At 43.5% G+C, this 27,595-nt stretch overlaps 1 protein-coding gene and 1 long non-coding RNA gene across 3 annotated transcripts in view; both read right to left on the bottom strand.

The window, feature by feature from the left end:
* Positions 1–464: 464 nt before the first annotated feature.
* On the bottom strand, positions 465–7,124 carry TUBA1C (tubulin alpha 1c). Its single transcript, XM_038577536.1, has 4 exons — positions 6,976–7,124; positions 3,993–4,215; positions 3,700–3,848; positions 465–1,550 (listed from the first exon to the last, which is right to left on the bottom strand). Exons 1-4 carry the CDS (start codon positions 6,976–6,978, stop codon positions 576–578), a joined length of 1,350 nt encoding a protein of 449 aa, XP_038433464.1. The 5' UTR covers positions 6,979–7,124; the 3' UTR covers positions 465–575.
* An 8,463-nt stretch (positions 7,125–15,587) lies between these two features.
* Positions 15,588–27,595, bottom strand: part of LOC111092735 — a 59,542-nt gene continuing 47,534 nt past the window's right edge. The window contains exons 5-6 of one of the 2 annotated variants that reach the window (XR_005380114.1): positions 16,151–16,208; positions 15,588–15,645 (exon numbers count right to left, since the gene is read on the bottom strand). This is a non-coding gene — a long non-coding RNA (uncharacterized LOC111092735). Of the gene's footprint in view, positions 15,646–16,150; positions 16,209–27,189; positions 27,233–27,595 lie in introns of those variants that run through there. The other variant, XR_005380112.1, reaches the window with a different exon arrangement.

Here is a 27,595-nt window from a genome sequence, read left to right as displayed (position 1 = left end):
TTAAATCCCGACGGCAAGTTTTGCTAGTCTGGCTGGTTCCTTGAATCTTGGCTCCACCATCTACTAGCTGCGTTACCTAACCTCTTGCTACTTCACATGTAGTCCCAGCAGACCAAGAGCACGAGCTGGAAGTTTGCTAAAAAATGCAGGATCTAAGCTCCACTTCAGACCTACAGATTTGGATCTACATCTTACTATCTACATGTGATTCATGTCCACACTTAAGTCTGAGAAGCAGGAGCCCAATCTCAGCTTGCTGCCTCACTTATGATAGGATTTTATCACCACTCATCAATCCAGGAATTAAGTGAAACAGCCAAACCACTTAGCACAGTGCATGGCACAAAGAAGCCACTTGAAGTGTTGATCAAATGATTGGGTGATCCCCTGCCAGCCTCCTCCATCCCCAGTTGGCCTTAAATAAGCAGACTAGTATTTACTGTGATACAGAAGCCAGCCTGACATTTAAAATAGAAACATCACTTTTATTGACAAGTTAGGACCACAACAGACAGCTTCCACAACAGAAATAAGACAGTCCCAAGACAACGGAGTGTAAAATTGTAGCGGACAGGTTAATACTCTTCACCCTCATCCTCTCCCTCAGCACTATCCGCTCCAACCTCCTCATAATCCTTCTCCAGGGCAGCCATGTCCTCACGGGCCTCAGAAAACTCTCCTTCCTCCATGCCCTCACCCACATACCAGTGAACAAAGGCACGCTTGGCATACATCAGGTCAAACTTGTGGTCCAGGCGAGCCCAGGCCTCAGCAATGGCTGTGGTGTTGCTCAGCATGCACACAGCTCGCTGTACTTTGGCCAGGTCTCCACCGGGTACCACAGTGGGAGGCTGGTAGTTAATGCCCACTTTGAAGCCAGTGGGGCACCAGTCCACAAACTGGATGCTGCGCTTGGTCTTGATGGTGGCAATGGCAGCATTGACATCTTTGGGAACCACATCACCACGGTACAACAGGCAGCAAGCCATGTATTTACCATGGCGAGGGTCACATTTCACCATCTGGTTGGCTGGCTCAAAGCATGCATTGGTGATCTCTGCTACGGTAAGCTGTTCATGGTAGGCTTTCTCAGCAGAGATGACAGGGGCATATGTGGCCAGAGGGAAGTGGATGCGGGGATAGGGCACCAGGTTGGTCTGGAACTCCGTCAGATCCACATTCAGGGCTCCATCAAATCTGAGGGAAGCCGTGATGGAGGACACAATCTGGCTAATAAGGCGGTTAAGGTTAGTGTAAGTTGGGCGCTCAATATCGAGGTTTCTACGACAGATGTCATAGATGGCCTCATTGTCTACCATGAAGGCACAATCAGAGTGCTCCAGGGTGGTGTGGGTGGTGAGGATGGAGTTGTAGGGCTCTACGACAGCTGTGGACACCTGGGGGGCAGGGTAGATGGAGAACTCTAGCTTGGACTTCTTGCCATAATCGACAGAGAGACGTTCCATCAGCAGGGAGGTGAACCCAGAACCGGTTCCCCCGCCAAAGCTGTGGAAAACCAAGAAGCCCTGAAGACCCGTGCACTGGTCAGCCTGCAAAAAGAAAAGTTAATTTTAGCCTTGGTGAAAGCTGCAAGGACCTCTCTGAACCCGTAATTATATTGGTAGAGATTTTTTTTTTTAATTTTAGGTTTTTTATTTATCTAAGTAATCTCAACACCCAATGTAAGGCTCAAACTCAGGACTTTGAGGATCAAGCGTCACATGTTCTGACCGAACCAGCCAGGTGCCCGATGGAGATCTTTTTTAATCTTCCAAACAAGACTGAACAATATTTGCCAAGAAAGCGATAGTAGTGAGCTTCTAAGTGCTAAAATTCAGAGAAACTTCACAATTCCTAGGGGTGAAAATCTGCTATATCAGCTATTTGAAAATGAACTATTTTCATTTCTGCAGACAAAGGAATCGTGAGGTCTGGGATGGATGCAAGGCCAAAGTTTTAGTTAACTAGAAAGGCAACCTCTGGTGCCCTTGCTGTGACTGCAGAACAAGGGTAACTTCTCACAGTTGGAGAGCCACCAAGGGCAGGCCCGAGACCACCAGCCCCACACAATAAAGGTCTTATAAAACTCTGGCGGCTACTTTTTGAGCTGGAATAGGAGAACAGCCGAGTTCCAATGCCCTGGTGTTGGAGGCTGGCTGGGTCTGGATCCGGCTCCACCAGTTCCTTGCTGTGTGACTTTGACCAAGTTTAGTTCTCAATCTCAGTTTTCGCATTTATTAATTAGAATAGTAACCTACCTCAGGTTGTCGAGAACGATGGGAGTCAGCAGAAAGCCTATTGACTGATTCTGCAAAAGGTAACGTGCAGTCCTGCGAGACCTAGTGTCCCTGGGGCTTTCCACCACTTAACTGAGCCATTCTGATAAGCGAACTGCTGTTCTAAGAAAGGATAATCTTGACTTTTCTGCTGACAATCGTCACTTCTCGAAAGTGCTGAGATTTGTGGAATTCTCTACCAATCGCTCAGTTACTTCTCCTGTGGGTCCACACTCTGAATGGGATCAATGTACAGGGCAGACTCCAGTCTACCAATTAAATCCACTAAGCGTCCTATGGACACAGTAACAACACCAAGGACAAATACAATTGTTTTGGTAATCAGCTTTACTCCAGAACCCTTCATGGGTTTTACTCAGTTTATTTGTCCCTAAAGGCAGGTCCTGATTTCCAAGTCAGTGCTCGTAGCTGAAGCTTGATTTGTACACATAGGAACCATTACCCCAATTTTGCTAGGACAACTATGATAAACATCTGGAAAAGTCTCAAGTTGTGAATGATGCAAGGCCATTCTTTTCAGACTAGACCAGTTGTGGCTAGGCTTAGAATGTGACTTTCCTGACAAGCTACTCTACCCAAGCCTTTATTCTTAATTTTTGGTTAATTACTTACAAGCTGCCCACATGCCTGAGGAGCAAAGAGCCATCTGATTGCCAGACTTAATTAAAATGATCCAAACAAAACACTTATCAACTTTACTGATGTGAATACTGTGGCCCAAGATTTTTCTGACACGGTGCCAGTCCACATGGCCCTGAGCTCTAGTGGAAAAGCAAGTCGACTGTTTTCTGTGATTATATTTCAATACTTTCCAAGTTTCAATGATTGACACTAGCCTCTAATAGGGGAGCTCTCTTGATTCCACTTTCATTGTGGTTGGAAGTTTCCAGCATGTGCCATTTCTAGTCAGCATTATACTAGCTTCTTGTGCTCTGAACTTTCTGTATTAATGTAAGGCACCAAATGTAACGTAATCCGTTTTTTTGGAGTCTGATCGATTAGTTACATGTCAGTCTGCCACCTATTCAATGTGACTAAGAGGACCTAACAGGGGCATCTGAACTTGAAGCAGGGAAGTTAATTATTATGAACAAAGATGTTTAATAGTCTTAAATATCAATACAACTGTTAAAAGGCTCTCTGGTTCTCACCTTGACTTTAGGTAAATTGCCCCAACTTCCTTGAGCAATTGCCAAGTCTGCCTTATAAGACATAGAAATAGGCAAGGGAGCACTTAACTCTGCCCCAAATACTTATCCCATAACCCAGGACCATCTGGTTTAAAATCTCGTAAGCACTCAAAGGGTCATTTTAGTGTGCGAAAGGAGGACTCCTCTGGTGTGGTCTCTCTTAAAGCTGTAAGAGAAAACTCTCATCCCACTCTAAATAAAACAATGTTTACCAGCTTCCGAATTCGGTCCAAGACAAGGTCAATGATCTCCTTGCCAATGGTGTAGTGCCCTCGGGCATAGTTATTGGCAGCATCTTCCTTGCCTGTGATGAGCTGCTCAGGGTGGAAGAGCTGGCGGTAGGTGCCAGTGCGAACTTCATCTGGAAAAGGAAAACAAGGTGGCCACCCATCACTAACAACCTGCATGACCCTGCTCACCCCCAGGCTGTCTGTCAATGGAGCCTCAGACAGACCTCCTGCCCCAGTGCCCCGGGAGCTCACTTGGGTTACTGAGGCCAACTCACCAATGACTGTGGGCTCCAGGTCTACAAACACTGCCCTGGGCACATGCTTGCCAGCGCCCGTCTCACTGAAGAAGGTGTTGAAGGAGTCATCTCCTCCCCCAATGGTCTTGTCACTTGGCATCTGGCCATCGGGCTGAATGCCGTGTTCCAGGCAATAGAGCTCCCAGCAGGCATTGCCGATCTGGACACCTGCCTGGCCAACGTGGATGGAGATGCACTCACGCTGTGGCAAGAAGAAAGGAAAATGTCAGAATATGACAGATCAGATGGGACATTCAGGAATGATTCATACCTAAGTGACTAATTAACCTTCAGGATAGATCATCACCTTTCTGGAAGTCACTCCTGCCCAAGGTTTATTTCACAAGCAACAGCCATTGCTGACTAATTCAGAGAAAATGCTTTGCAAAACCAAAGATATGTTAATGAACTACTAGGCAAGACCAGAGATCAGACCCTTGCTTTGTAGTCACATTAGATATTCAAGGTCAGGTTTCTCCCATTTTAGAAAGACTTAAGCCAGTTCTATAGCAATGCATTTCCCCCAGCTCCTGGGAAATATGCCTGCTGATTCCTTAAAGTCATGCAAAATTCCCCCTTTCCAGCTCTGATTCATTCTGTGTGATTGTGCAACCGTTGAGCTCATTCTGGTCCCTCTTTAATCCTATTCTTTAAAAGACAAGAGCTTCTCCCTCTCCCTCTAAAACCAGCTTAAACCAGCAAACTACAGCCATATGACTCATGGAGAAAATGCCAGATAAGCAGCAGTTAGCTGTATTTTAAAAACTGTGGTCAGAGGCAGCTTTTTTAGCCCCGTGGAAGAACTCAACCTTAAGGAAGAACATTCTTCCTTCACTATCAACACCTCTTGATTAGGCAAGGTTGGAGACAGATGGTAATAAAAGCCAGAAGACCTGAGTAATAGCTTAAGAAATTAGTTTTCCTACCCAAACATACATACGTAGATCTCTAGCACTGTGGGAAGAATTCTGTGGTGTCAAGAACTTAATGATATTGGGAAAATGTTTGTTTTCCTTTACTTGATGAGCAAGATCATTTATAAGTTACCAAACTCATTCCTGCCTAGTAAAATAAGGCCACGAAGACAGAATCTATGCCCCCAGATTTAAGAGGAAAATGAAAAATGGGAGTTTATTGTATCTCATTGTAAGTAGCTTTGGAGACCAACAGAGGACTTTCAAAATATTAACACCAAATATCTCCCTTCACATTTTCCCAATAAGAGGGCTTCAAAGTTTTTTTAAAGCTGCTAACAGGAAACTAGAGAAAACTCAACACCACTCAAAGATCTCAAAGGGCCTAGTTTAATAACCTGAGATAATAAAAATCCCAATCACCCACAACCTTTGACTTCTCATCCCCTCCTTCCCGCCTACACTCCTCATAAAACACCCATGGTCTCCTGACCACATCACCTGGCTCATTACCTGCATCTGCTCGCCCAGCTCTAGGGCTGTGGGAGAAAGGGGAGTTGTTTGTTCTAATGAACCTATGACTATTTACCATTGCATCATATTTACCTTTAAGTGGACTTTGTAAATTCTACAGCCCAGGAGAGATATGCCCATGACAGCTCCAGGTCCAAGGAGATAAAGTATTTGAGAAGAGCCTTTCATTCTAATGAAGTGTTTCTTCTACTGACTTTTGAGCCCAAAAAATTTTCTTTCATTGTGTGTAACTACTTTCTCGTTTAGACCATGGCCACTGCTTGCCCTCCACTCTCCCCTGGCCACTCAGGAGGCGAGGTGAGACACAGGTGAGAGTCACTTAGTCTAGCTTTCCCTGGTTAAGCAGCCACTGTCTCTTGTAAAGAGAGGTTCACCTGGGTGGTTCAGTGGTTGAGTCTGCTTTTGGCTCAGGTGGTGAACCGGGGTCCTGGGATGGGAGTCCTGCATCCGGCTCCCTGCAGGGAGCCTAGGTCTCCCTCTGCCTAGGTCTTTGCCTCTCTAGGTCTCTCATATATTAACCTAGCCAGTGTTTGCCGAAATGGGTCCCCTGCTGTTGCCCTCCCGCCCTACTCTAAACAGGCCCACTACTTTCTGAATCACACTTTTACCACGATCTTTTGGTCTCCCTTGCTGAAAAGCACTTAAGCCAATTTGTTACAGTCAGATTTAGTTTTGAGAACTGTAGTGGCCTCTGAAGAGGGTGGCTGGTCTGTTCACTGTATCCCCTTCTCTTTACGGAGAAATATTTTTGAAACATTTGATACACATATAGTAACTTAAAAACCTGGTTTACTTGAGATAGACCTCTAACAGACCTTCTAAGAACACATTGTTAGTACCTGTTTACTCGCGGTTTTATAAGAAAATATCTGTTCTAAGGAGTTTTTAGAAACCTGGCCCAAGTGCAAAGCTTCAGCTATAAACATCCCACGTTAACACTAGAATTGCAAAATTCGACAACGTGACGGTCAATATAATTCCCTTAAAAGGAGCAGCCTGCCTACACCCTGCAGGTGGACTGATGCAACTGGAAGCTCTCCCCGGGGACCAGCCACAGGTGACTCAGCAGGGAGTCACCGGGCGCTGGACAGGGGGCGCCAGGGAGCGGACGCACCTTCGGTGCCGGCGCGCACCCAGGGCTCCAGGGCTCCAGGGCTCCGGTGCGTAAGGGGCTGGCACGGTGAGGTCACTCGGGGGAACGGAGGGGAGGGAGTGCAGGTGTCGGCAAGTCCTTGGGGGCCATAGGGAGGGCTCACCCTGGTGCGCCCGGGGCTGTGACGGGCCTTGGGGCGACGCCCTCGCACCAGCATCGCGAGGGCCCTCCGCTGCCCCCAACAGGGTCCTAGCCGCGTTTCCGGGCCTGGAGAAGTTTGCCGGTGAGCTCGGCTCTCCCGGCCCCGCCATCAGAAGCCAGTTTACTTGGCGGCGTCCGGGACGCGGCCCCACGTGCACCCGGGCTCCAGCGCCCCTTCCGACTGCTCTCACCCCCGCCACGTCCCGGGGACCCCACTCACCATGACTGAGACTTCAAGGGCTCCTTGGGGCCGGAGGCGGCGAGGGGACGGCGACAAGTTTCTCCCACTAACAGACTTCCAAGGAGTCCGGGGGAGAAGTGGTCAGAGGCGGGACGGCCCCGAGGGACCCTATATACCCTCCCCGGCCACGTGGCCAGGGGGCGGGCACCGGACCCCGCCCGGCTCCGCGGCGCCGCCTCCAGCCCCAGCCCCGAGGCCCCCGCAGGCCCCCGCCCCGCTCTGCGGGCCGCCCCCAAGCCCCGGGGCCTCCGGCAGGCCCCGCCCCGCAGGCCCCCGCCCGGCTCTGCGGCACCGCCTCCAGCCCCCCGAGGCCTCCGCAGGCCCCGCCTCTCTGCAGCACCACCTGCAAGCCCCCGGCCCCCGCCCCGCCCCCAAGCCCCCGGCCCCCCGGCAGGCCCCGCCCCCAAGCCCCTGGCCCCCCGGCAGGCCCCGCCCCCAAGCCCCGCTGGCCCCGCCCCTCCCGCGGCCCCGCCCCCAAGCCCCGCGGCGTCCGCCCGCGCACACAGGAGAGGCGCGCGGCGCTGATTGGTGGGTTCAAAAGTTCAAACCAAACTTTCGGAAGGAGCCAGACCTAGGAAGGGAGAGCACGTCCCGGGGCCGGGGCGGGCGGGTGAGGCGGGGAAGAGGACGGAGACGGCGATTGGAAGGAAAAGGAAGGCGAAGCCTGTGCCCTGCCCTCAGTGGGTTCCGGGGCGCGGTGTCAGGCGGGCGAGGCCACGGCCGGGAGAGGGGTCTCGACCCCGGAGCGGCGGCCGGCGGGACCTGCAGCCATCCCCGCCGCCCCGGGCCTGCGAGGCCGCCGCTCCCGCCTTGCCGGGCCCTGGCGCGGCTCCTCGCGCAGCTGAGGGATTCCGGAGAGAGCAGGCCTCGCTCCCCCTTCCAGCTCTTCATTACCACCAGCTGACCTGAAGCCGATATTCTCCACTTTACTCGTTTTCCTACTTTCTTTTATTTATTTTTTTAAGATCTTATTTATTCATGAGAGATAACAGACAGGCAGAGAGACAGGCCGAGGGAGCAGCAGGCTCCACGCAGGGAGCCCCATGTGGGACCACCTCCTGGGCCAAAGGCAGACGCTCAACCCCTGAGCCACCCAGGTGCCCTCCTACCTTCTTTTAAATGAACTTTTTGTCTCTAACAACAATCTCCTTCCCCTTGGTGCAAAAGCAGTTTTTTCAGTTTATTAGAATAGCTTCCATTTTTTATTGCTTACAATTCAGAGTAGTTGGTTTTTCACACTCTTGTCAATCACATTTCGTCCTTGCGACAAACCCTGTGAGTTATTCCCATTTTACAGATGAGTAAACTAGGGCTCAGAGGAATTCAACTAGTCGAAGGTCAAATCGCTGGAGTAATGGAGTAATAAGCCCTCATTACCTTGTACTGCCTCCTGCTCAATATACCGCGCTCACCGTCTCCGCAAAGGTTTCCCTCTCTGCAACTTCACCGTGTTATCTTAGCTCTCTACACCGTCTATGGGTGATGGGGTTTATGAAATATTCAGAGAGCAAAAGTGCTCTACAGAATAGAAGTTACAAGGACTTTTTCCCAAAGTAGAAAAAGGCAGAATGAAAAGAAAAATGGGCTTTGGGTACAGAAAAGGTAGAACTCAAGATACACTCCACCTCCTAGACACAAAGTGAATGCTGTGGAAATATGTACAGAGACTCCTTTTCAAACGATAGTACCACAGTTCTATCATCAAATGTTGATTGAACACCTATTGTTTGGCAGGATATTCTGCAAATTGGAATAACTGGCATCATAGTCTGTTGTTAAATATTTCAGTCTTTTTTTTTTTAAGATTTTACTTATTTATTCATGAGAGACACAGAGAGAGAGAGAGAGAGAAAAAGAGGCAGAGACACAGGCAGAGGGAGAAGCAGGCTCCATGCAGGAAGCTCGATGCTGGACTTCATCCTGGGACTCCAGGATCGGGCCCTGGGCCAAAGGCAGGCGCCAAACCGCTGAGCCACCCAGGGATCCCCTGCCCTAAATATTTTAGTCTTAATTGGTAAAGCATGTCAACTTTTTATTCGTTCCACAAATACATTCAGCACAGTTTTAGGGTTCCTGGGTATATGTATGTGAACAAAATGGACAGATCTCTGCCTCATAGAGCTTATGTTCTAGGAGGGATAGGAGGAAAGAAGCAATGAACACAGTAAATAAGCAAATCGTAAAAGTCATTAGAAGGTGAAAGTGCATAAGACGGCTATAGGAAAATACTGAGCAAAGTGGAATGAGAGCGCTGAGAGGGTGGAGTGAGGGGAGGGGTTGCAATATAAACAAGACGGTGGGGGTTAGCCCTTAAGGATACCTGAGATTTGAAAAAAGACTTGAAGGTCATGAGGGATTAGCCAAGTGGCTAACAATGAGCAGCTGGAACATAGGATCCTCTAACTCCACCTTCCCAAGCAAGAGTGACCCTTTAGTGTTCCTGGAAGGAAGAGCTGGGAGGCCAGCTTGGCTGGAAAAGATGAATAGTAGAGGATGAGGCTGGAGAGGAAACAGGAGCCAGATCTTATGGCTTCTTGTAAGCAGCTGCAAGTCCTGTGACTTTTACTCTGATATGGGGAGCTAACAGGGTTGAAAACATAGAACCGGCATGACCTAATTGCCTTTTCTTAAAAGATCACTTTGGTTCTTTCGTTGTTGTGTTGAGAACAGATTATAGGAAAGGACAGGTAGAAGCAGGAAGCTATCTTAAGATGATAACTCATTGCCATAATCCTTTTTGAGAGATGACTAGAGTGCTGCTGACCAGAGTTGAAGCAGAGGAATTAGTGAAAAGTGGTTAGAGTTGGCTACATTCGATAGATAAAGCCAGAGGCTCACATGGAGGGAAAGAGCAGCCAAGGATTAGTCTAGTTTACAGCCTGAATGAGTAAGAGATGGATTTGCCATCAACAGAGGCAAAAGAAAAAAAAAAAAAAAACAGGGGCAAAAGGCTGAGAATGGGCCAGGCTTGGAAGGTGTAGATATCAAGGGTTATTTGGGGTCATGTTAAGTCAAGATGTTGATGTCTTGGAGTCATGGAGGTGGAGATGCCCAAGACCCAGCTGGATATGAGTCTGGATCTCAAAGGAGAGAGATCTGGGTAGAGACAGACATCTAAATGCCATCCTCAGTCATGACGTTGTGTGAGATGTGATCAGAGTGACTACAGAAACACAAGAGAAAAAAAAAAAAAAAAAGAAACACGAGAAGAGGACCAAGTATTGAGCTCTGGGAAAAGACAAAGAACCAGTAAAGGACACCAAAAAGGAGCAGCCAGTGAGTTAGGAGGAAACCCAAGAGTGTGAGGTCCTGGAAACAAGGGAAAAGAGATGATTAGCAGAGTCAAATGCCACTGATAAGTCAAGAAAGCAAAGAACTCCAAAATGACTATTAGATTTAGTCACATGGGGATCCCTGGGTGGCGCAGTGGTTTGGCGCCTGCCTTTGGCCCAGGGCGCGATCCTGGAGACCCGGGATCGAATCCCACATCGGGCTCCCGGTGCATGGAGCCTGCTTCTCCCTCTGCCTATGTCTCTGCCTCTCTCTCTCTCTCTCTCTGTGACTATCATAAATAAAAAAAAATAAAAATAAAAAATAAATTAAAAAAAATATTTAGTCACATGGAGGTCATTCGTAACCCTAATGAGAATAGTTCACTATGGCAATTTAAAAACAATAGGCAGGGCAGCCCGGGTGGCTCAGCAGTTTGGTGCCACCTTTAGTCCAAGGCCTGATCCTGGAGCCCTGGCATCAAGTCCTGTGTCCGGCTCCCTGCATGGAGCCTGCTTCTCCCTCTGCCTGTGTCTCTGCCTCTCTCTCTCTCTCTCTGTCTCTCATGAATAAATAAAATCTTAAAAATAAAATAAAAACAATAGGCATTTTATTTTTAGATTGTTTCTCATATGATTCATTAACAAAATACCTTCATTTTTCTTTTCACTCTTGACTACCTCATATTTAAGCAGATAGCCTTTGAGGAACTTCACTATGTTTAAGGACTTTGCAGTCCTGATTACCTTGATTTGGATTCTGGTTTTTGTTTTTGTTTTCTAGCTGTGGGTCCTCAAGCAAATTTCATAATCTAAATCTCCTCCCATATAAAATGGCAATAATGCATAACTTAAAGGTAGATACACTGTTGGGAGGACTAAATGAGATAAATAATACATAGCATATATGCATAGTAAAGCAATAAATCTGTAGCTGTTATTGTTGGAGGTGATGGTGGTATGGAGGACAAAATTAGAGATGAAGATGCATCCTCTTGCATTTGAAAATCATTTTCAGCATTGGGATCCATATTTAAGTTTGTTGCCCCCTGCTGGATTGTTTTGGAGGAAAAAAGAATCTCTTCCCTGAGTGGACAGTTAAAAATTTAACCTTTATGTAAACAGGTCTTTATGGGTCTAAAAATTACTGAATGAGAAGAGGCAGAAGCAAGTCTTACTTTCTAGTTGAAATTTTCTAGAATTCACCATAAAGATGTTGAATTATTAACAGAGAGCCAGGGGATGCCTGGGTGGCTCAGCAATTGAGCGTCTGCCTTCAGCTCAGGGCGTGATCGAGTCCCGGAATTGAGTTCTGTATCGGGCTCCCTGCACGGAGCCTGCTTCTCCCTCTGCCTGTGTCTCTGTGTCTCTTATGAATAGATAAATAAATTCTTAAAAACAAAAACAAAAACAGAGAGCCAGTGCTCTGCTACTTTAGGCAATATAACTTTGGACGGGGATTTCTCCTCTGTTGGGCCCCAGAATCCCATGTAGGATATGAGGGGATTGGACAGGTTCATCTCTAAGGCCTCTTCCAGCCCTGACATTCCGTGATACTGTGACCTAAGCTTCTGCTGTACATATGAACTGTTCCAAAATGAGCCAAGTTGAAAAAAAAAGTTTCATTCAAGTCAGGTCCTTCTAACAACCACCAGTACATTAGATCAATACTTACAGATGGGGCTTTTGCTGGAGTCTTACACTGCATTAGAGAAATAGTGGCATACCTCCTCTGGCTCACCGTCCTACAACATGTCCACAAGATATTAGTAAAGCGGAAAGAATTCAGAGAAAACTGAACCTTATCTTTTTTCAGTCTAACTCCCACTTTCCAAGCTAGGATACCACTAATGCTAAATAATTTGTGTTCAGTTACAAATGACAGATTACAATAATAATGGTATGTGAATATTCTGTACCCTATAGCAATTTATTTATTTATTTTCCCTATAGCAATTTATAATAAAATATTTTCCACTCCAATAGTGCCTTGGAGTTTTCAAAGATAAGTTTTAACAAAAGGTATCTATTACAGAACTGTGGGAAATAAGATCCTGAGATTGAAATAATTTACCTTAAACCACAAGAACTTGGAATAAATGCTTCAAATGACAGTTGCCTCTTTTATTTCTAGGCCTCTGTCAGCCTGTTACTGGCACTAGTTCACAAGGAAAGGAAGTCCTAGAAAAGTCACTTATTGAATTTATTGTCTTAAGACAACGCTACTACTAAAATAGCAAGAAAAAGGAGAATTTGTCCTACTTTTAAGATCTCCAAAGGACGGGGTGCCTGGGTGGTTCAGTTGGTTAAGCGTCTGCCCTGCATGAGCCCCACATTGGGGCTCAGCAGGGAATCTACTCTCCACCCTCCCACCCCGGGTTATGCTCATGTACCCGCTCTCTCAAATAAATAACATCTTAAAAAAAAAGAAAAGAAAAGAAAACGAAAAGGCCTTCAGAGGCATCTGGGTGGCTCAGCGGCTGAATGTCTGTCTTGGGGGAATCCCTGGGTGGCTCAGCGGTTTGGCGCCTGCCTTCAGCCCAGGGCGTGAATCCTGGAGTCCCAGGATCAAGTCCCTCGTCGGGCTCCTTGCATGGAGTCTGCTTCTCCCTCTGCCTGTGTCTCCACCTCTCTCTCTCTCTCTCTCTCTCTCTCTCTGTGTATGTCTCTCATGAATAAATAAATAAAATCTTTAAAAAAAGAAAAAAAAAAAAGAATGTCTTGGGCTCAGGTCATGATCCCGGGGTCCTGGGATGGAGTCCTACATTGGGCTCCCAGCAGGGAGCCTGCTTCTCCCTCTGCCTATGTCTCTGCCTCTCTCTCTTTCAATGTCTTTCATGAATAAATAAATAAAATCAAAAGAAGACCTCGAAAGGAGAGCTAGGACTCCATGCAGTTAGGTTCAACTACCTTCTTTACAAGCATGTTTTATCTTAAAAAAAAAAATCTCTGTACTTTGAGATTTTTTTTTTGCACCCTTTTGTAAATACAGAAGAGCAGATTATCTTCTAGGGAATACCTTTTTTTTTTTTTTAAGATTGTATTTATTTATTCATGAGAGACACAGAGAGAGAGGCAGAGAGACACAGGCACAGAGAGAAGCAGGCCCCATGCAGGGAGCCCGACGTGGGTCTCCATCCCAGGACTCCAGGATCATGCCTGGGCCAAAGTCAGACGCTTACCTGCTGAGCCACCCAGGCATCCCTCTAGGCAATACGTTATTTTCTTTCATGGGGAAAATAATTCTTAGATTTTTAGGCTGCACTTCCTATTCTTTATTCTGAAAATATTTGCAACCTTTATAATTTTCTTACACGTGCTTTCAAAGCTTTCCTGCCCTGTGGTCACAGCAGTGTTTTGCACCTCTTCCCCTTTATCAGGACTCTATGCTCATTCCATTCCAGAGATTACCAGGGAAGACTGGCTTTCATTTCTGAAATTTCACATCTTATTTCCACAGACATGTCATTGGGCTTATTCTAATCTGCTTTACATTCCCTAAAAATACAGTACTTCACACTGTCTCCTCACTGTGACTAACTGAAACAACCCAGTAGGTTGTACCTCCCCAATATTTCCACTCTGTGGACAACAGCCAAGCTTTCTTACCTCAAGCTCTGTAATCTTTCCTGTAATTAGTAACCATTCCTCTGTTCCCTGCCCTGCCCCCATCCCTTTAGGACAGACAGGTTAAATTCTCCTGCAGAAGATTAAAAGGAGCTACCATACTCAAATTCAATTATTGACATTATTATTCTAAGTGGACCATATGCTGGAGTCTGGAAATCTTCCCTATTTATAGCAATGTTTATTTAATAACTGTATTTATTCATGTACCTAAAAAGCACCCAGGCAGCCCAAAGTGGAAGGCCCCTGAGAGTTTTCTTTCCTTGTGAATGTAACTTCTTGCCAGCAGCTGAGAAAGTAGGGGATTTACTTAGAGACTGTGACTCTCAGGATAATCTTTCCCCTTTTACTTCTCCAAGTATCTCTCCACCTGCCCCCTCCCACTACCGCACCACCCCAGGACACAAAGCCAACCATTGTTAGGTACACTAATTATTTGTCCCCCGCCCCCCCCCCCCCCGCATAATTGGTATAGTAGTACCTCAATACTAGGGAATATCAGTGCATCAAGTATACATAGTTGGAAAATTTAAAGCTGAATCAGTCTCGTGTTATCCCATGTTATCCAGGTAGTTAATTTAACTTGGCTGAAAGCATTTGGCCTCTTAAAGTCAGAGAGCTCCTCCCTAATCTGAAACCCTTATGCTTTTGTGCTAGTCCCCCTACTCATTGGTCTGCTAGAGACCATCATTGGTCTGCTAGAGCCAATCATTAAGCCAATCATCAGGACTTTTTTTTTTTTAAGATTTATTTATTTATTTATGATAGACACAGAGAGAGAGAGAGGCAGAGACACAGGAGGAGGGAGAAGCAGGCTCCATGCCGGGAGCCCAATGTGGGACTTGATCCCAGGACTCCAGGATCACGCACTGGGCCTAAGGCAGGCGCTAAACCGCTGAGCCGCCCAGGGATCCCCAGTCATCAGGACTTTTGTGAACCAGTTGGACATCATGTGGGAAGCCTGAAATCAGCAATGGTGGCTATATTTACACCACAGAAATAAACCAGTGAATACTACAAATTAGGCTCTCACCCCACTCTCAGCCAATTGTTAAACATGTACCAGCACACCACTTGTACCACCAATGCCCCTCCCGAAGCCACTTCTCTTAGTTCTTTTACTCCTGGCAAAAAAAAAAAAAAAAAAAAAGCCTTTTCTTTTTACGTTTTGTTTGTTTGGTTTGGTTTGGTTTTGGTCTCCTAGCTGGGTTCATTCTCTTGCTTTAGGCTGAACCCTCTCTCCACAGCCAACCAAAGCCCAAAAGCCCAGCCTGGCTTCTCTTCCCAATTCAGCCTTTCAGGGTTATCTCCTAGCCCTCCAATCCCAATCTATTCATTCTTTCACAATCCTTTTATTTCTTGGCTTATAAAAGTCCCCAGCTCCTTTACCATCCCCCTCTCCCAGCATCTCCACCACTGGTACCAGTGTCACTATTCTGTGCTTTCATCTCCAGATGGAGAAGTTTACAGCTTTACTTTGTTCTTCACAACACTCCTGTGAGGTAGGAGTGCTTGGTACCTCCATTTTACAGAAGAAGACATTGAGATTCATGGGGTTAAATAACTTATCTAAAATCACACCTTGGGGGATCCCTGGGTGACTCAGCGGTTTGGTGCCTGTCTTCGGCTCAGGGCGTGATCCTGGAGTCCCGGGATTGGGTCCCACGTTGGGCTCCCTGCGTGGAGCCTGCTTCTCCCTCTGCCTGTGTCTCTGCCTCTCTCTCTGTGTGTGTCTCTCATGCATAAATAAAATCTTTAGAAAATAAAATAAAGTCACACATTGGCCCATGCTGCCTCTAGTCCAGCCTTCCTCTCTGGGATCCTCACTTCTTTCCTCAGGTTTTAAGACCCTCATTTCTGATCCACTGTTTTCTCCCCAAAAAACATTAATAAAGAACCACTTTTATATCTACAACTTTAATTACATGTTGAAATCCCCAAACCTTTCAATTATAAGACACCAAGGAAGGCTGGTGCAGAGTTCTAACATATGCGGCCCTGTACTCACGGGCACTTTGCTATTTTGACCCTCTAGTCCATGTACTTTTTTCCTTACCCTCCAGCATATTTTGTTCCAATAGAGTCAGGAATATAAGCTATTTTAGAAACCCCAAAAGGTTTTTTTGCTTCTTTCTTACAGATCAAGAGTTCCTCATTTTAGATTACATACTTCTTTGTTTTGGTAAGTTGTGGTCTCTGCTGACCTTGTAAATGGATTATGTGGAACAGCCTGTAACTACAAAAATCAACTTGCTTACCCTGTTCCTTCAGCAGCTTGGTTTATTTGTACCAAACCCAAGGGACAGAGCCCAGTTCCTGTATTGTGGGAAAAGAAAAAGAGAAGGAAGGAATCCTTTGTGCTCAAAACAAAGACATTTTACATTCAGAATGCCCTTCTGCTTTACTATGCCTGAAATGACTGATAGTAAATCAAAGTTGCTCCAAAGGAAAAAAAAAAAAAACTAACCTGGAATGTAGGTCACCTAACAAGCTATGAAACTTGTTTCCTTGATGCTAGTTCAGTCATTGGATTGGGGGTTCAGTGGGTGGTCAAGGCCTTTTGAAGACCCAGACTGCCTGCAGTGGATTTAATGCGTGCCCCCAAATTCATATACTGAAATTCCAACCTCCACTATGATAGAAATAGGAGGTGGGGCTTCTAAAGGTAATTAGGTCATGAGGTGGAGTCCTCGTGAATGGGATTAGTGCCCTTATCAAAGGACCCTTGAGAGCTCTCTTATGTGAGGATATAATAAAATGATAGTCTGCACCCTAGAAAAGGGTCCTCACTGGAACTCAGCCATGCTGACATGGAGAACTCAGACTTTCGGTCTCAGGAGCTGTGAAATAAATTTCTGTTGTTAGCCATTCAGTTTATGGTTTTGTTTGTTTGTTTGTTTGTTTTAGTTTATGGTATTTTGCTATAGCAGCCTGAGCAAAGACGCAGCCTAACCCCAAGCGCATTGTTAAGGAAGCCAAAGAAGACGAAGTCCAGATGTCAGGAAAAGTAGTGGTTGGTTATTTACTTAGTAAGCAAAAAGAGTCGGAGACGAGGACAGAATAAAACACACAAGGAAAGACGTGGTTGGGGGTGAGGAGTGGTTAGGGAAAGTAAAGATTAGGAATCACAAATATTGAAGTTAAGACTTTATTGACTCCTCAATGACAAGAGTGTAAACTCTCAGAGCCATTATAACTACTAGGAACTGGGAATTCTGGTTTCTAGTGTGATTAAGCAGCACAACCTTTGGCAAGGTCCCTAGCTGTATAGTGTCTGACTTTCCCCATCAGCAGTGTGAGGACAATACCTGCTTTAAAACAGCCCTCTAAATAGATCACTGGATTGGGATTTGGGAGATCTGGATACTAGTTATAGCACAACTGACTGAGTGGATGGCCTCTAAAGTTTCCTTATTGTAATGCATTAATTTTATATAGTGCTCTGAAAACATAAAGATCATCTAGAAACGCAAAATTACATTCTTCTTTTTCTTTTTTTTTTTTTTTAAAGATCTTGGGACACCTGGGTGGCTCCCAGGGTGGTTAAGCATCTGCCTTTGTTTTGGCTCAGGGTGTGATCCTGGGGTCCTGCATTGGGCTCCCCACAGGGAGCCTGCTTCTCCCTCTGCCTATGTCTCTGCCTCTCCCTCTGTGTCTCTTGTGAATAAATTTAAAAAATATTTTTTAAAAAATTAAAAAAATAAAACAAGGCTCTGAGTATTAATGTGGGACCACAGGTTGTGCTACTGCATAAACTGGAACTGGAGCCCAGGAGCCCAGCAGAGCTTAGTCATCCAGGAGCATGTGTGAATTTGACCTGGGAGAGAGCTGGTTCCCTCTATGCTGGGAGTGGGAAGTGACCACTCTGCCTCACTCTCCCACGTCTCAGTTTGGAATCTGTAAATCTCCTAAGATTTTGGACAGTTGCAAGCAAACCTAATAGGAGGAGGAGCAAGCTTTGAGGGTTGTTCACAGTGTAGAAATTGGTGTCTAATTGGATCGGGGAATGAGGGACATGAAAAGGCTTTGAGTTTTCTATCTCTGGAGTCTAGGCTGGTAATCATGATAGGAAATAGAGGAGATGGGGAGGGTTACTTCTGTTTATTTTTTTGAGGTAAGGTTGAAGTAAGATTGTTTTTGGCTTTCCCTTAGAGAGTTCTGGATACCTTCAGAACACACAAATAGCAAGGGCTAGTTGAGTAAGGAGTAAGTAGTAAGTATGGGGTTCCAGAGCTCAAGACGAATTTACAGGCACCATTGTTGTAGTGCTTGCCGTGGCAAACACTGGTAAAATTTCAACCTTGTAATCCATGTAAATTATATACATTAACCCATATAAGTAGCATACTGTGTTTTCCACATTTACAGAGACATAGGAGATTAAGATAATCTCTCAACTTCCTCAAGGACTTCAACTTCTCACATCCTTCTCTGCCCCACATGCTGTATGATTTCTTTGACTCATCTCTTTTACTCATTTCCCAAGGCATGGCATACCAGCTGCTCCCAATCTCTTCTATATCATTTAAACCCCTAATCTACTCTTACCCGTTCACTCATAGCAGATAACCTAGATTCCTAATTTAGTGATAGGATTAAGGGATCTAACCTGAGCTCCAACAGCTTTATCCCATCCTTCAACAAATGTCTCTATTTCTTTCTTGTTCCTGATATTATCCTCCCTCTTATCTCATTAGGGCCCCCTCCAATTTTATTAATACTAATCCCATGCACTTGTGCCCTAGTTTTTATTCTTGCTCACAGTCCCCTAGATCTTGGTTTACAAATTACCCCCTTTTCTTGACCCTTCACTCTTTATTTACACAAATTAGCACTAAACCACCATAGTGTCATTTCCTGCTTGAGTTACTACCGTAAATCTCCTTTTATTCACACTCGTACTTTTCTTTCCATCCTCCCACTCACTTCTTAGTTCTAATAAGGATCCCCACCCCATCCAGTGCCCCCCCATCACAATTTCAATTTTAAGCATCCCAGTATCCAACCACCACCTCCACTTTTCCAGCAAGAGAAAGCCAATTCCACCAATGCTTCTTTAGCAGGACTGACAAGCAAGCCATTGACCCTTCCACCTTTTTACTGTCCTTTACCCCCTTGTGTCTTCCTGTCCTTCTTTTCATAGTCCATCACTATAATTGTACTCTTGCTTACACCTGCAACTCCCTTACTCCAGTTTCTTTGTTGTGCTCACTTAGCAAAACCTCAAACCTGATTAAATCTAACCTGCCTACCCCATGCCTGCAGGCATGGCTGTGGCATCCTGACAGCCATTTAAAATTCATGACTAGGAACCAGTGGGCCTTACATTGCTCAGCAGTCATAGTGTAATTTCCTTAGTCTCTACACCTTCCCACTCTCCTAAAAGTCTTTTTTTTTTCCTAAAAGTCTTGATATCTTCTTCACAACACTCAACCCCCCCAAATTTTCTCTCCATTTCCACTCCCAGTTCATATCTTTGCATCCTGCGAAAATAGATGCAATCAGAAGAGATTGTCCACAAGCCCCCACCAATTGTTAAAATCTAATTTTCAAAAAGTTAAAATTAGACTCATACAAATATAGAATAAGCATATAGTTATGATTTGTTAACTAAGGAAAAAGACAAAGTGGTACAAAGAACACTTGAACAGGAGCGATATTTCATCAGGATATGTATTTATAAATATTAGAATAAGACTGCTAGGTTAGATTAAAAAATGCCCTACGAGGCGAAAACCAAACTCCCATACCCTGTGAGGTTCCTTTTTCCTACAGGATAGGAGTAATTTGCATTTCTGTCACACAAGAACAGTTTGCATTGCTGTAAGTTTTCTATAGAAATAGAATTGCAAAATATCCTCAAAAATAGTAAATAGAAAGTGAAGCAAAGATACCTGCCCCAGGAAAATCAGGTAATCCCCAGAGGGCCTGCTGGCCAGAGCACAGCTCCTCACTAAAAAGAGACCTTCTGATCCTGTTCGCCTATTTCCAAATTTGGGATGACTTTTCTTAACAATCTACCTATTTGTGACTTAACCCATGTCTTCTTGCCTGTCTTCTAGCTGCTCACCTGTCCATGCTCTTATTCAAGGCCAACCTTTCCACTTGGATTATATCCCACCTTTGCTTACTCAAGGATATTAGTCTAGTGATTCTCTTTTCTGTTTCCTACATCAATTTTCCCCCTCTATTCAATGGTTTTTCTTTAAGAAAATTTTTATTTATTTATTCATGAGAGACACACACAGAGAGAGAGGCAGAGACACAGGCAAAGGGAGAAGCAGGCTCCCTGTGGGGAGCCTGATGCGGGATTCGATCCCAGGATCCCGGGATGACAACCTGAGCTGAAGGCTGACAACTACTGAGCCACCCAGGTGCCCCTCAATGTTTTCTTTTAGTATAAAGACATATTCCTCCATCTCCAAAACAGCCTTCCTTGATTTTACTTCTGCCCGTGGCTACTATCTCATTTTTCTCATCTTCAAAGCAAAGAAATGTCTACAATCCCTGCCATCCCTGCCTCTAGATTCTCTCCCCCGTTCCTCGAACCCACTGGAAACAGCCTGCAGCCCCCACCCCTTCTGCAACACTGCTCTTGGCAGGGTTGTCCACGATCTCCACATCATCAAATCCAATGGTCAAGTCTCAATTCTCAGCTTATTTAACCTATCAGCATCATTTGACACTACTGACCACTGTGAAGCACTTCAGTTGAAGCACTTTCTTCACTAGGTTTCCAGGATTCTTCTGGTTTTCTTCCTGGTGGCCCTTTCTCAGTCTCCATTGTTGTTTCCTCTCGGTTCTCCTAAATTTTTAACGTCAAGGGCTGAAGGCCTCATTCCTACTCACCCTCCTTTGTTGATCTCGTCCAGACTCTTAGCTTTTATATTCTCCATAAACTGATACATACATATGTCTTCAACTTGGAATGCTTTCTAGAATTTCAGACCTGTATATCCAATTCCCTGTGGGACTCCTCTGCTTCCATATCTAATAGATTCCTAAACCTAAGCTCTTAATCTTTCTGCCTAAACATACTCCTCCCCTTTCCCATCTCAGTTAATGGCAACTCCATTCTTCCAGCAACCTGGGAGTTGTCATTGGCTCTTGTTTTTTTTTCTATCATTCCCATCGGTCTATCAGCAAATCCTAACTGCTCTACCTTTAAAATATATCTATGGAATGACCACTTTTCACTACCTCTATTATAGCCACTCTGGGCTAATGCCACTGTCCCTGCCTCTTCTATTCCTCCTGCCTATTTGCTGTCTTTTCCTGGCACAGCAGCCAGAATGAACCTGTTAAAAAGTCAGATCATAACGCTTCTCTACTTAAAGCCTTCTAATGGCTTCCCATCTGTGGTTGGTAGCTGTCTCCAGGATGGCTGCCGTCATTTCCTTCATCAACAGCCAGCGCATCATGCACATACAGCCTAGTCAAGCTTGCTCTCTACCCAATGTAACCACTGATCTGTTTTCCATCTCTATAAATTTTCCTTTTCTGGATATTTCATATCAAAAGAATCATTATTTATATATATAAATAATAATTATAATAATTACAATTATTATATAATTATTATAATTATATGATTATTATAATAATATATAAATTATATATATAGCATCTGGCTTCTTTCCCTTAGCATGTATTTGAGGTTAATTCATGTTGCAGATGTATCAGAATTATATTCTTTCTTATGCTGAACAATATTCCACTATATGAATATAGTATATTTTGTTTAGCCATGCATCAGCTGATGGACACAGGATATTAACTGTGGGTTTTTGGTAGATGTCCTTTATCAAGTTGAGGAAGCTCCCTTCTATTCCTCATTTGTTGAGAGTTTTTGTCATGAATGAGTTGGATTTTGTCAAATATTTTTTCTTCATTTATTAAGATGATCATGTGGGTTTTGTCCTTTATCCTATTAATATGATGTATTACTTTAATTGATTTTAGGATTTTATTTTTTTTAATTTTATTTATTTTTTAAAAGATTTTATTCATTTATTCATGAGAGACACAGAGAGAGAGAGGCAGACACAGGCAGAGGGAGAAGCAGTCCCCATGCAGGGAGCCCGACGTAGGACTCGATCCCCAGACTCCAGGATCACGCCCTGGGCCAAAGGCAGGCGCCAAACCGCTGAGCCACCCCGGGCTGCCCTCTAATTTAATTCTATTGTAGTCAGAGAACATAGTTTGCATGATTTGAATTCTTTTTTTAATTTGAATTATTTTAAATTTATTTTCAATTTATTGAACACATATTTTATGTCCTAACATATGAGCTACTCTGGAGAATGTTCCATATGTGCTTGAAAAGGATATCTATTCTGCAGTTGTCGATCAGAGTTCTATAGATAACAATTTGGCCAAGTTTGTTGATAATTCTGTTCAATTCTCCTAGACCTTCAGTGATTTTCTATATAGCTGTTCCATCCATTATTGAGAGTGGGGTATTGAAGTCCCCTGTTTTTCTTTCATATATTTTGTAGATCTGTTATTGTGTACATATGTGTAATTATTATGTCTTCCTGATGAGTTGATGTCTTAATCATTACTAAATGTCCCTTTTTGTCTTTAGTACCAGTTTTTTGGGGAGGGTCTCAAGTCTATTTTGTCTGATTTTAATATAGTCACCCTGGCTTTCCTATGGTTATTATATCCATAGTAATATTTTTTCAACCTTTTACTTTTAATTTATTAATATCATGGAATCTAGGGTGTCTCTTGTAGACATCTTACAGTTGGATTTTACTTTTTTATTCAGTCAGCCAATTTCTACTTTTGATTAGGATGTTTACACCTTTCACAATTAATGTAATTATTGATCTGACTTGATTTATATTTACTGTTTTAGTATTCATTTTCTAGATGTTTCTTTTTGGTTCCCCTCTTCCTCCTTGACTGTCACTTTTTGTGTTAAATAAGTATTTTTAATGTGCCACTTAATTCTTATGTAGACTTTTTAACATATTTTTAAGCTATTTTCTTAATAGTTAATATAGCGATTATACTATACCTCTTAATATTATCTACTACAGATTAATACAAACTTAATTTCAGTAAAATATAAGCTGTCCCAATATAACTCTCTCTCTCCCCTCCTTTGTGCTATTATATATCTCACATATGTCTTTTAATAACTAATATCATTATATTTATATTATATAAAATGTTCATCATTATCATATATATCACATGCATATGTTATAACCCATCAATATAGTGTTCTAATTATTGCTTTATACAATTTCATATGTTTAAAAGAAGTGTTGTGAATAAGAAAATATATATTTATAGAGTCCTATTCTAACCCAGAAATTTACCATTTCCAGTGCTTTTCATTTCCTCCTGTGGATTTAAGTTACTATCTGGTGTCCTTTCCTATCACCCTGAAGGACCCCTTTAGCATTTCTTGTAGGACAGCTCTACTAGGGACAAACTCCCTCAGATTTGTTTATCTGGGAACGTTTTAATTTCTCCTTCATTTTTAAAGAATAGTTTTGTGAGATACTGAGTTCTTGGGTGATAGCTTTTTCTTCACACTTTGATTATGCAATTCCACTGCCTTCCAGTCTCCATTGTTTCAAACAAGAAATTATATCTCTATATCTATCTATCTATCTATCTATCTATCTATCTATCTATCTATCCATCATCTATCATCCATTGTACATGATGGTGGTTTTTCTCTTGATGCTTTTTAAGATTTTCATTTTGTTTTGGCTTTCAACAGTTTGTATATTGTATTTAGGTGTGGATCTCTTTGTAGTTTTCCTGGTTGGGTGTGTTGAGCTACTTGGATATGTAGATAAATGTTAATCTGTCCTTGACAGATTAATTTGTCCTTGACAAATTTGAGGACATGATTTCTTCAAAATTTTTTCTGACCTCTTCTCTCTTCTCCCATTACACCTGTTGTTTTCTTTTAAATGATTTATTTATTTATGAGAGAGAGAGAGAGAAAGAGAGAGCTTGCATGTGTGAGGGGGAGGGGCAAAAAGAAAAGGAGAGAGAGTCTTAAGCAAACTCCCCATTGAGGGCAGAGCCCAAGGTGGGCTCAGTTTCACAACCCTGAGATCACAACCTGAGCCAAAACCAAGAGGTAGACACTTAACTGACTGTGCCCCCTAGATGTTCCTCAATACATATGTTAGTATGCAAGATGTCCCACACGTCTCTGAGGCTCTGTTCATTTTTCTTCAGTTTTTATTTTCTCTATTCTTCAATGGATAATTTCTGTTGATCTCCCTCCTAGTTTACTAATTCTTTTCTTCTGCCATCTTGAATTTGCTTTTGAGCCCCTCTAGTGAATTTTTCACTTCAGTTATTGCTTATTTTCTCTTCTAGAAATTACATTTTAAAAATTCTTAATACTTTCTTTTTTAAAAAATATTTTATTTATTCATGAGAGACACCCAGAGATGCAGAGAGAGAGAGGCAGAGACACAGGTAGAGGGAGAAGCAGGCTCCCTGCATGGAGCCCGACTTGGGACTGGATCCTAGGTCTCCAGGATCAGGCCCTGGGCTGAAGGTGGCGCTAAACCACTGAGCCACCCGGGCTGCCCAATACTTTCCTTTCTAAGCATCTTTATTGATTCATTATTGTCCTATTTCTTTTGATTCTTTAAATATGACATTTTAGTTCTTTGAGCATATTTATAATAACTGCTTTGATGTCTTTGCCTGCTAATTGCAACTTCTGGGGACACTCAGAGATGGTTTCTATTGACTTTTGCTTTTTCGGAGAATGAGTCATACTTCCCTATCTCTATGCATATTTTATTGATAACTGGATTTTTATTTATTTTTAAAATTATTTTATTTGAGATAGAGAAAGAGCAAGTAGAAGTTGGGTGCAGTGGCAGAGGGAGAAGCAGGTTCTGTCCTGCACAGGGAGCCCAATGCAGAGCTCCAACCAGGACCCTGGAATCATGACCTGAGCCGAAGGCAGACCCTTAACCAACTGAACAACCCAGGAGCCCTGAAAACTTGATTTTTAAAATAATATATTGTAGCAACTCTGGATTCTGATTTTCTCTCTTAAGGCTGTCTTTTGTGTCATACATTTAGAAATTTGCCTAAGTTCAGCCTATGCAATATGTCTCTCCGAAGTGTGTGGCTGCTCCTATCTCTGCTTTTTCATTTAATTTAATTTAATTTATTTATTTATTTATTTATTTATTTATTTAGTCTGGCTTTATAGGGTCACTCCTGTCCCTGTACCTAATTAGCCCCATGGTAAGCCAATCATGGGATGGAAATTATGCTCACACACCTCAAGCCAATAAGGCTTCTGTCCTCTGAATTTGTGTGGGGGCACAGGAGCACATTCAAAGTTTAGGCTTTTACTTTTACTTTCCATTGGGCCTTTTCATAGCTTCTCTATGCATGAATCCTCCAGGTCAGCTAGGAGTCCATAGTGATCTTAAGCCCTCTGTTCTCAGCTGTAAATGTGTACATTCATCCCACCACTACAGTAACCTCAGGTTAGTAGAATCACTGGCCTGCTCCTGCTCCAAATCAAGTGAGCCCTCTTTGGCTGTGGCAGCAAAGATGCTGGTCCTATGGCATCTCCCCATCTTGGTAAAATTTCCACATGAGTGGGCTGGAGGGAAGAGGGCTGGAAAATGGGAGCATCCCCAGGCAAGAGGGCCACAGATTCCTGCTGTTAGTACAGAATTTTAGCAGTTGTTCAAGCATAAACACTCCTCATATTGTTATATACCTTTGAACTATCTCCAGAGTGCTAAAAATTGTCGTTTTCATCAATTTTTTCCAGCTCTGTAATGGCTTTTTAAGGGAGAGGATTTGCTCACCTGTTCACTCTGCCATAACTGGAAGTCCCACCCTTCTCAACAAAAATTTCATGAATAATAAGTGACTAAACGCTGCGCAATCCACTTTCTAACTCTACCCCTCTACTGAAACTGTCTCATCTGAAATGATCAGTTGCCTTCCAGGCACTAAAACAGGTTCTGAGTAAGACAGACCTGGGTTGAATTCCAGTTCTGCCACATAGTAATTGTGTACTTGGCAAGTTGTAGTTACGTTCTCAAAGGTTTGTTTTTTCTTTTGCTCAATGGCTAAAACAATGCCTATGGTGTTATTGGGAGGAGAGTGGGGTCTGAGTAAGCATCTAGGTGGACGCTTCAGGATTCTTTCCAAAAGTGTTTGTCAGGAACCCTGAGCTCCTGTGAAGAGGTGAGTCTGGGATGCTTCTTGACCATTTCATAGCCCTTACACTCAATGGGAATGCAAGGATAAGATCATGAAAATCCTTGGAGACTGGATCTATTAGACACAACTATAAGGTATTATTATGTCTTATTATGATGTTCTTCGGGAACTTTTTAAAATCCCTCTCTCTGGGAAATTCTGGGTATAGGAAAATTTCTAAAAAAAATAGGGAAGCTACTGAAATTACTTCTCTGACTTCTTTTATCCTGGACATTTTCACCATTATATTGTTGATATTTTCTGAAAGATCAGGACTACAGATGTAATCCTTCTTAATAAGAAACTCTCACATTTTTAGGTGTTTATTCTTCTAAGAACTGAAGGATATGGCCCCCCAAATCAAAATAAAACATCAGTTTGGTGGTTAAAGATGAAGAAGGAGGAACATGACCAAATAGAATGCTTGGAATTTGAAATAAAAATAGTGTAGTGAGGCCATCACCATTTAGGGCTTTGTTGAAAGTTCAGTTCTTTCTGCAGGAAATGCATGTTTAAAAACAGAATAAAAAACAATTTCTCTTTTCATATTCTTTAAAATTTCATCCTTATTTGCCTCCCTTTAATTAGCGATGCACTATTTATTATTCACTATTGTTATTTGTTTTTTCACTTGTCAGTCAGGCTGTCGGTTCTTCAACAAAGGCAGGGATGGTCCTTTTGTGTATCTTCCTCCATGCTTGGTACTGTCTCTTACTGTCACCTACAACCAATGATTATGCTCATTTCAACTCCTTTAATCAGAAACCTTCAGTGACTTTCCACTTTACCTAAGAGTGCTTCTCAGATTTTTTTTGATTGCATGTGCTTATCAGTAAACTAATGCTTACATATCCTCTGACAGACTCATGTAATTTACTTTAAAACTGCACGTCTATCGTATATAAATTATAAACATCTACCAATATAAGAAGTTTAAGAGGAGGACATTTTTAAAAAGTATAAATAGGGGCACCTGGGTGGCTCAGTTGGTTAAGCATCTGCCTTCAGCTCAGGTCATGGTCTTCAGGGTTCTGGGATCGAGCCTCATGTTGGGTTTCCTACTCAGTAGGGAGTCAGCTTCTCCCTCTCCCTCTGTAGCTCCTCTTGCTCGTGTTCTGTCAAATAAATTTTAAAAACCTTTAAAAGATTATAAATAAATTTTTAATAAATTTTTATTTATTTATTTATTCATGAGAGACACAGAGAGAGACAGAGACATAGGCAGAGGGAGAAGCAGGCTCCATGCAAGGAGCCTGATGCAGGACTCGATCCTGGAACCCCAGGGCCGAAGGCACACGCTCAACCGCTGAGCCACCCAAGCACCCCTATAAATAAAATTTGTATGCAGGGAGCCTGACATGGGACTCGATCCCAGGTCTCCCAGGATCCCACCCTGGGCTGAAGGTGGCATTAAACCGCTGGGCCACCAGAGCTGCCCTAAATATAGGTTCTTGAAAACCACACCTTTCAAACTGGGG

This window comes from Canis lupus, chromosome 27 (assembly GCF_011100685.1).
Source record: "Canis lupus familiaris isolate Mischka breed German Shepherd chromosome 27, alternate assembly UU_Cfam_GSD_1.0, whole genome shotgun sequence".
NCBI classification, from domain to species: Eukaryota; Metazoa; Chordata; class Mammalia; order Carnivora; family Canidae; genus Canis; species Canis lupus.
This window is presented reverse-complemented; position numbering and strand designations above follow the sequence as displayed.

Excerpts from the sequence above, each read along its gene's own strand:
- TUBA1C (XM_038577536.1), bottom strand. Across the intron at positions 3,849-3,992 it reads CCTGGAGCCCACAGTCATTG|ATGAAGTTCGCACTGGCACC; the intron begins GTGAGTTGGCCT and ends TTCCTTTTCCAG. Across the intron at positions 1,551-3,699 it reads TGGACCGAATTCGGAAGCTG|GCTGACCAGTGCACGGGTCT; the intron begins GTAAACATTGTT and ends TTCTTTTTGCAG.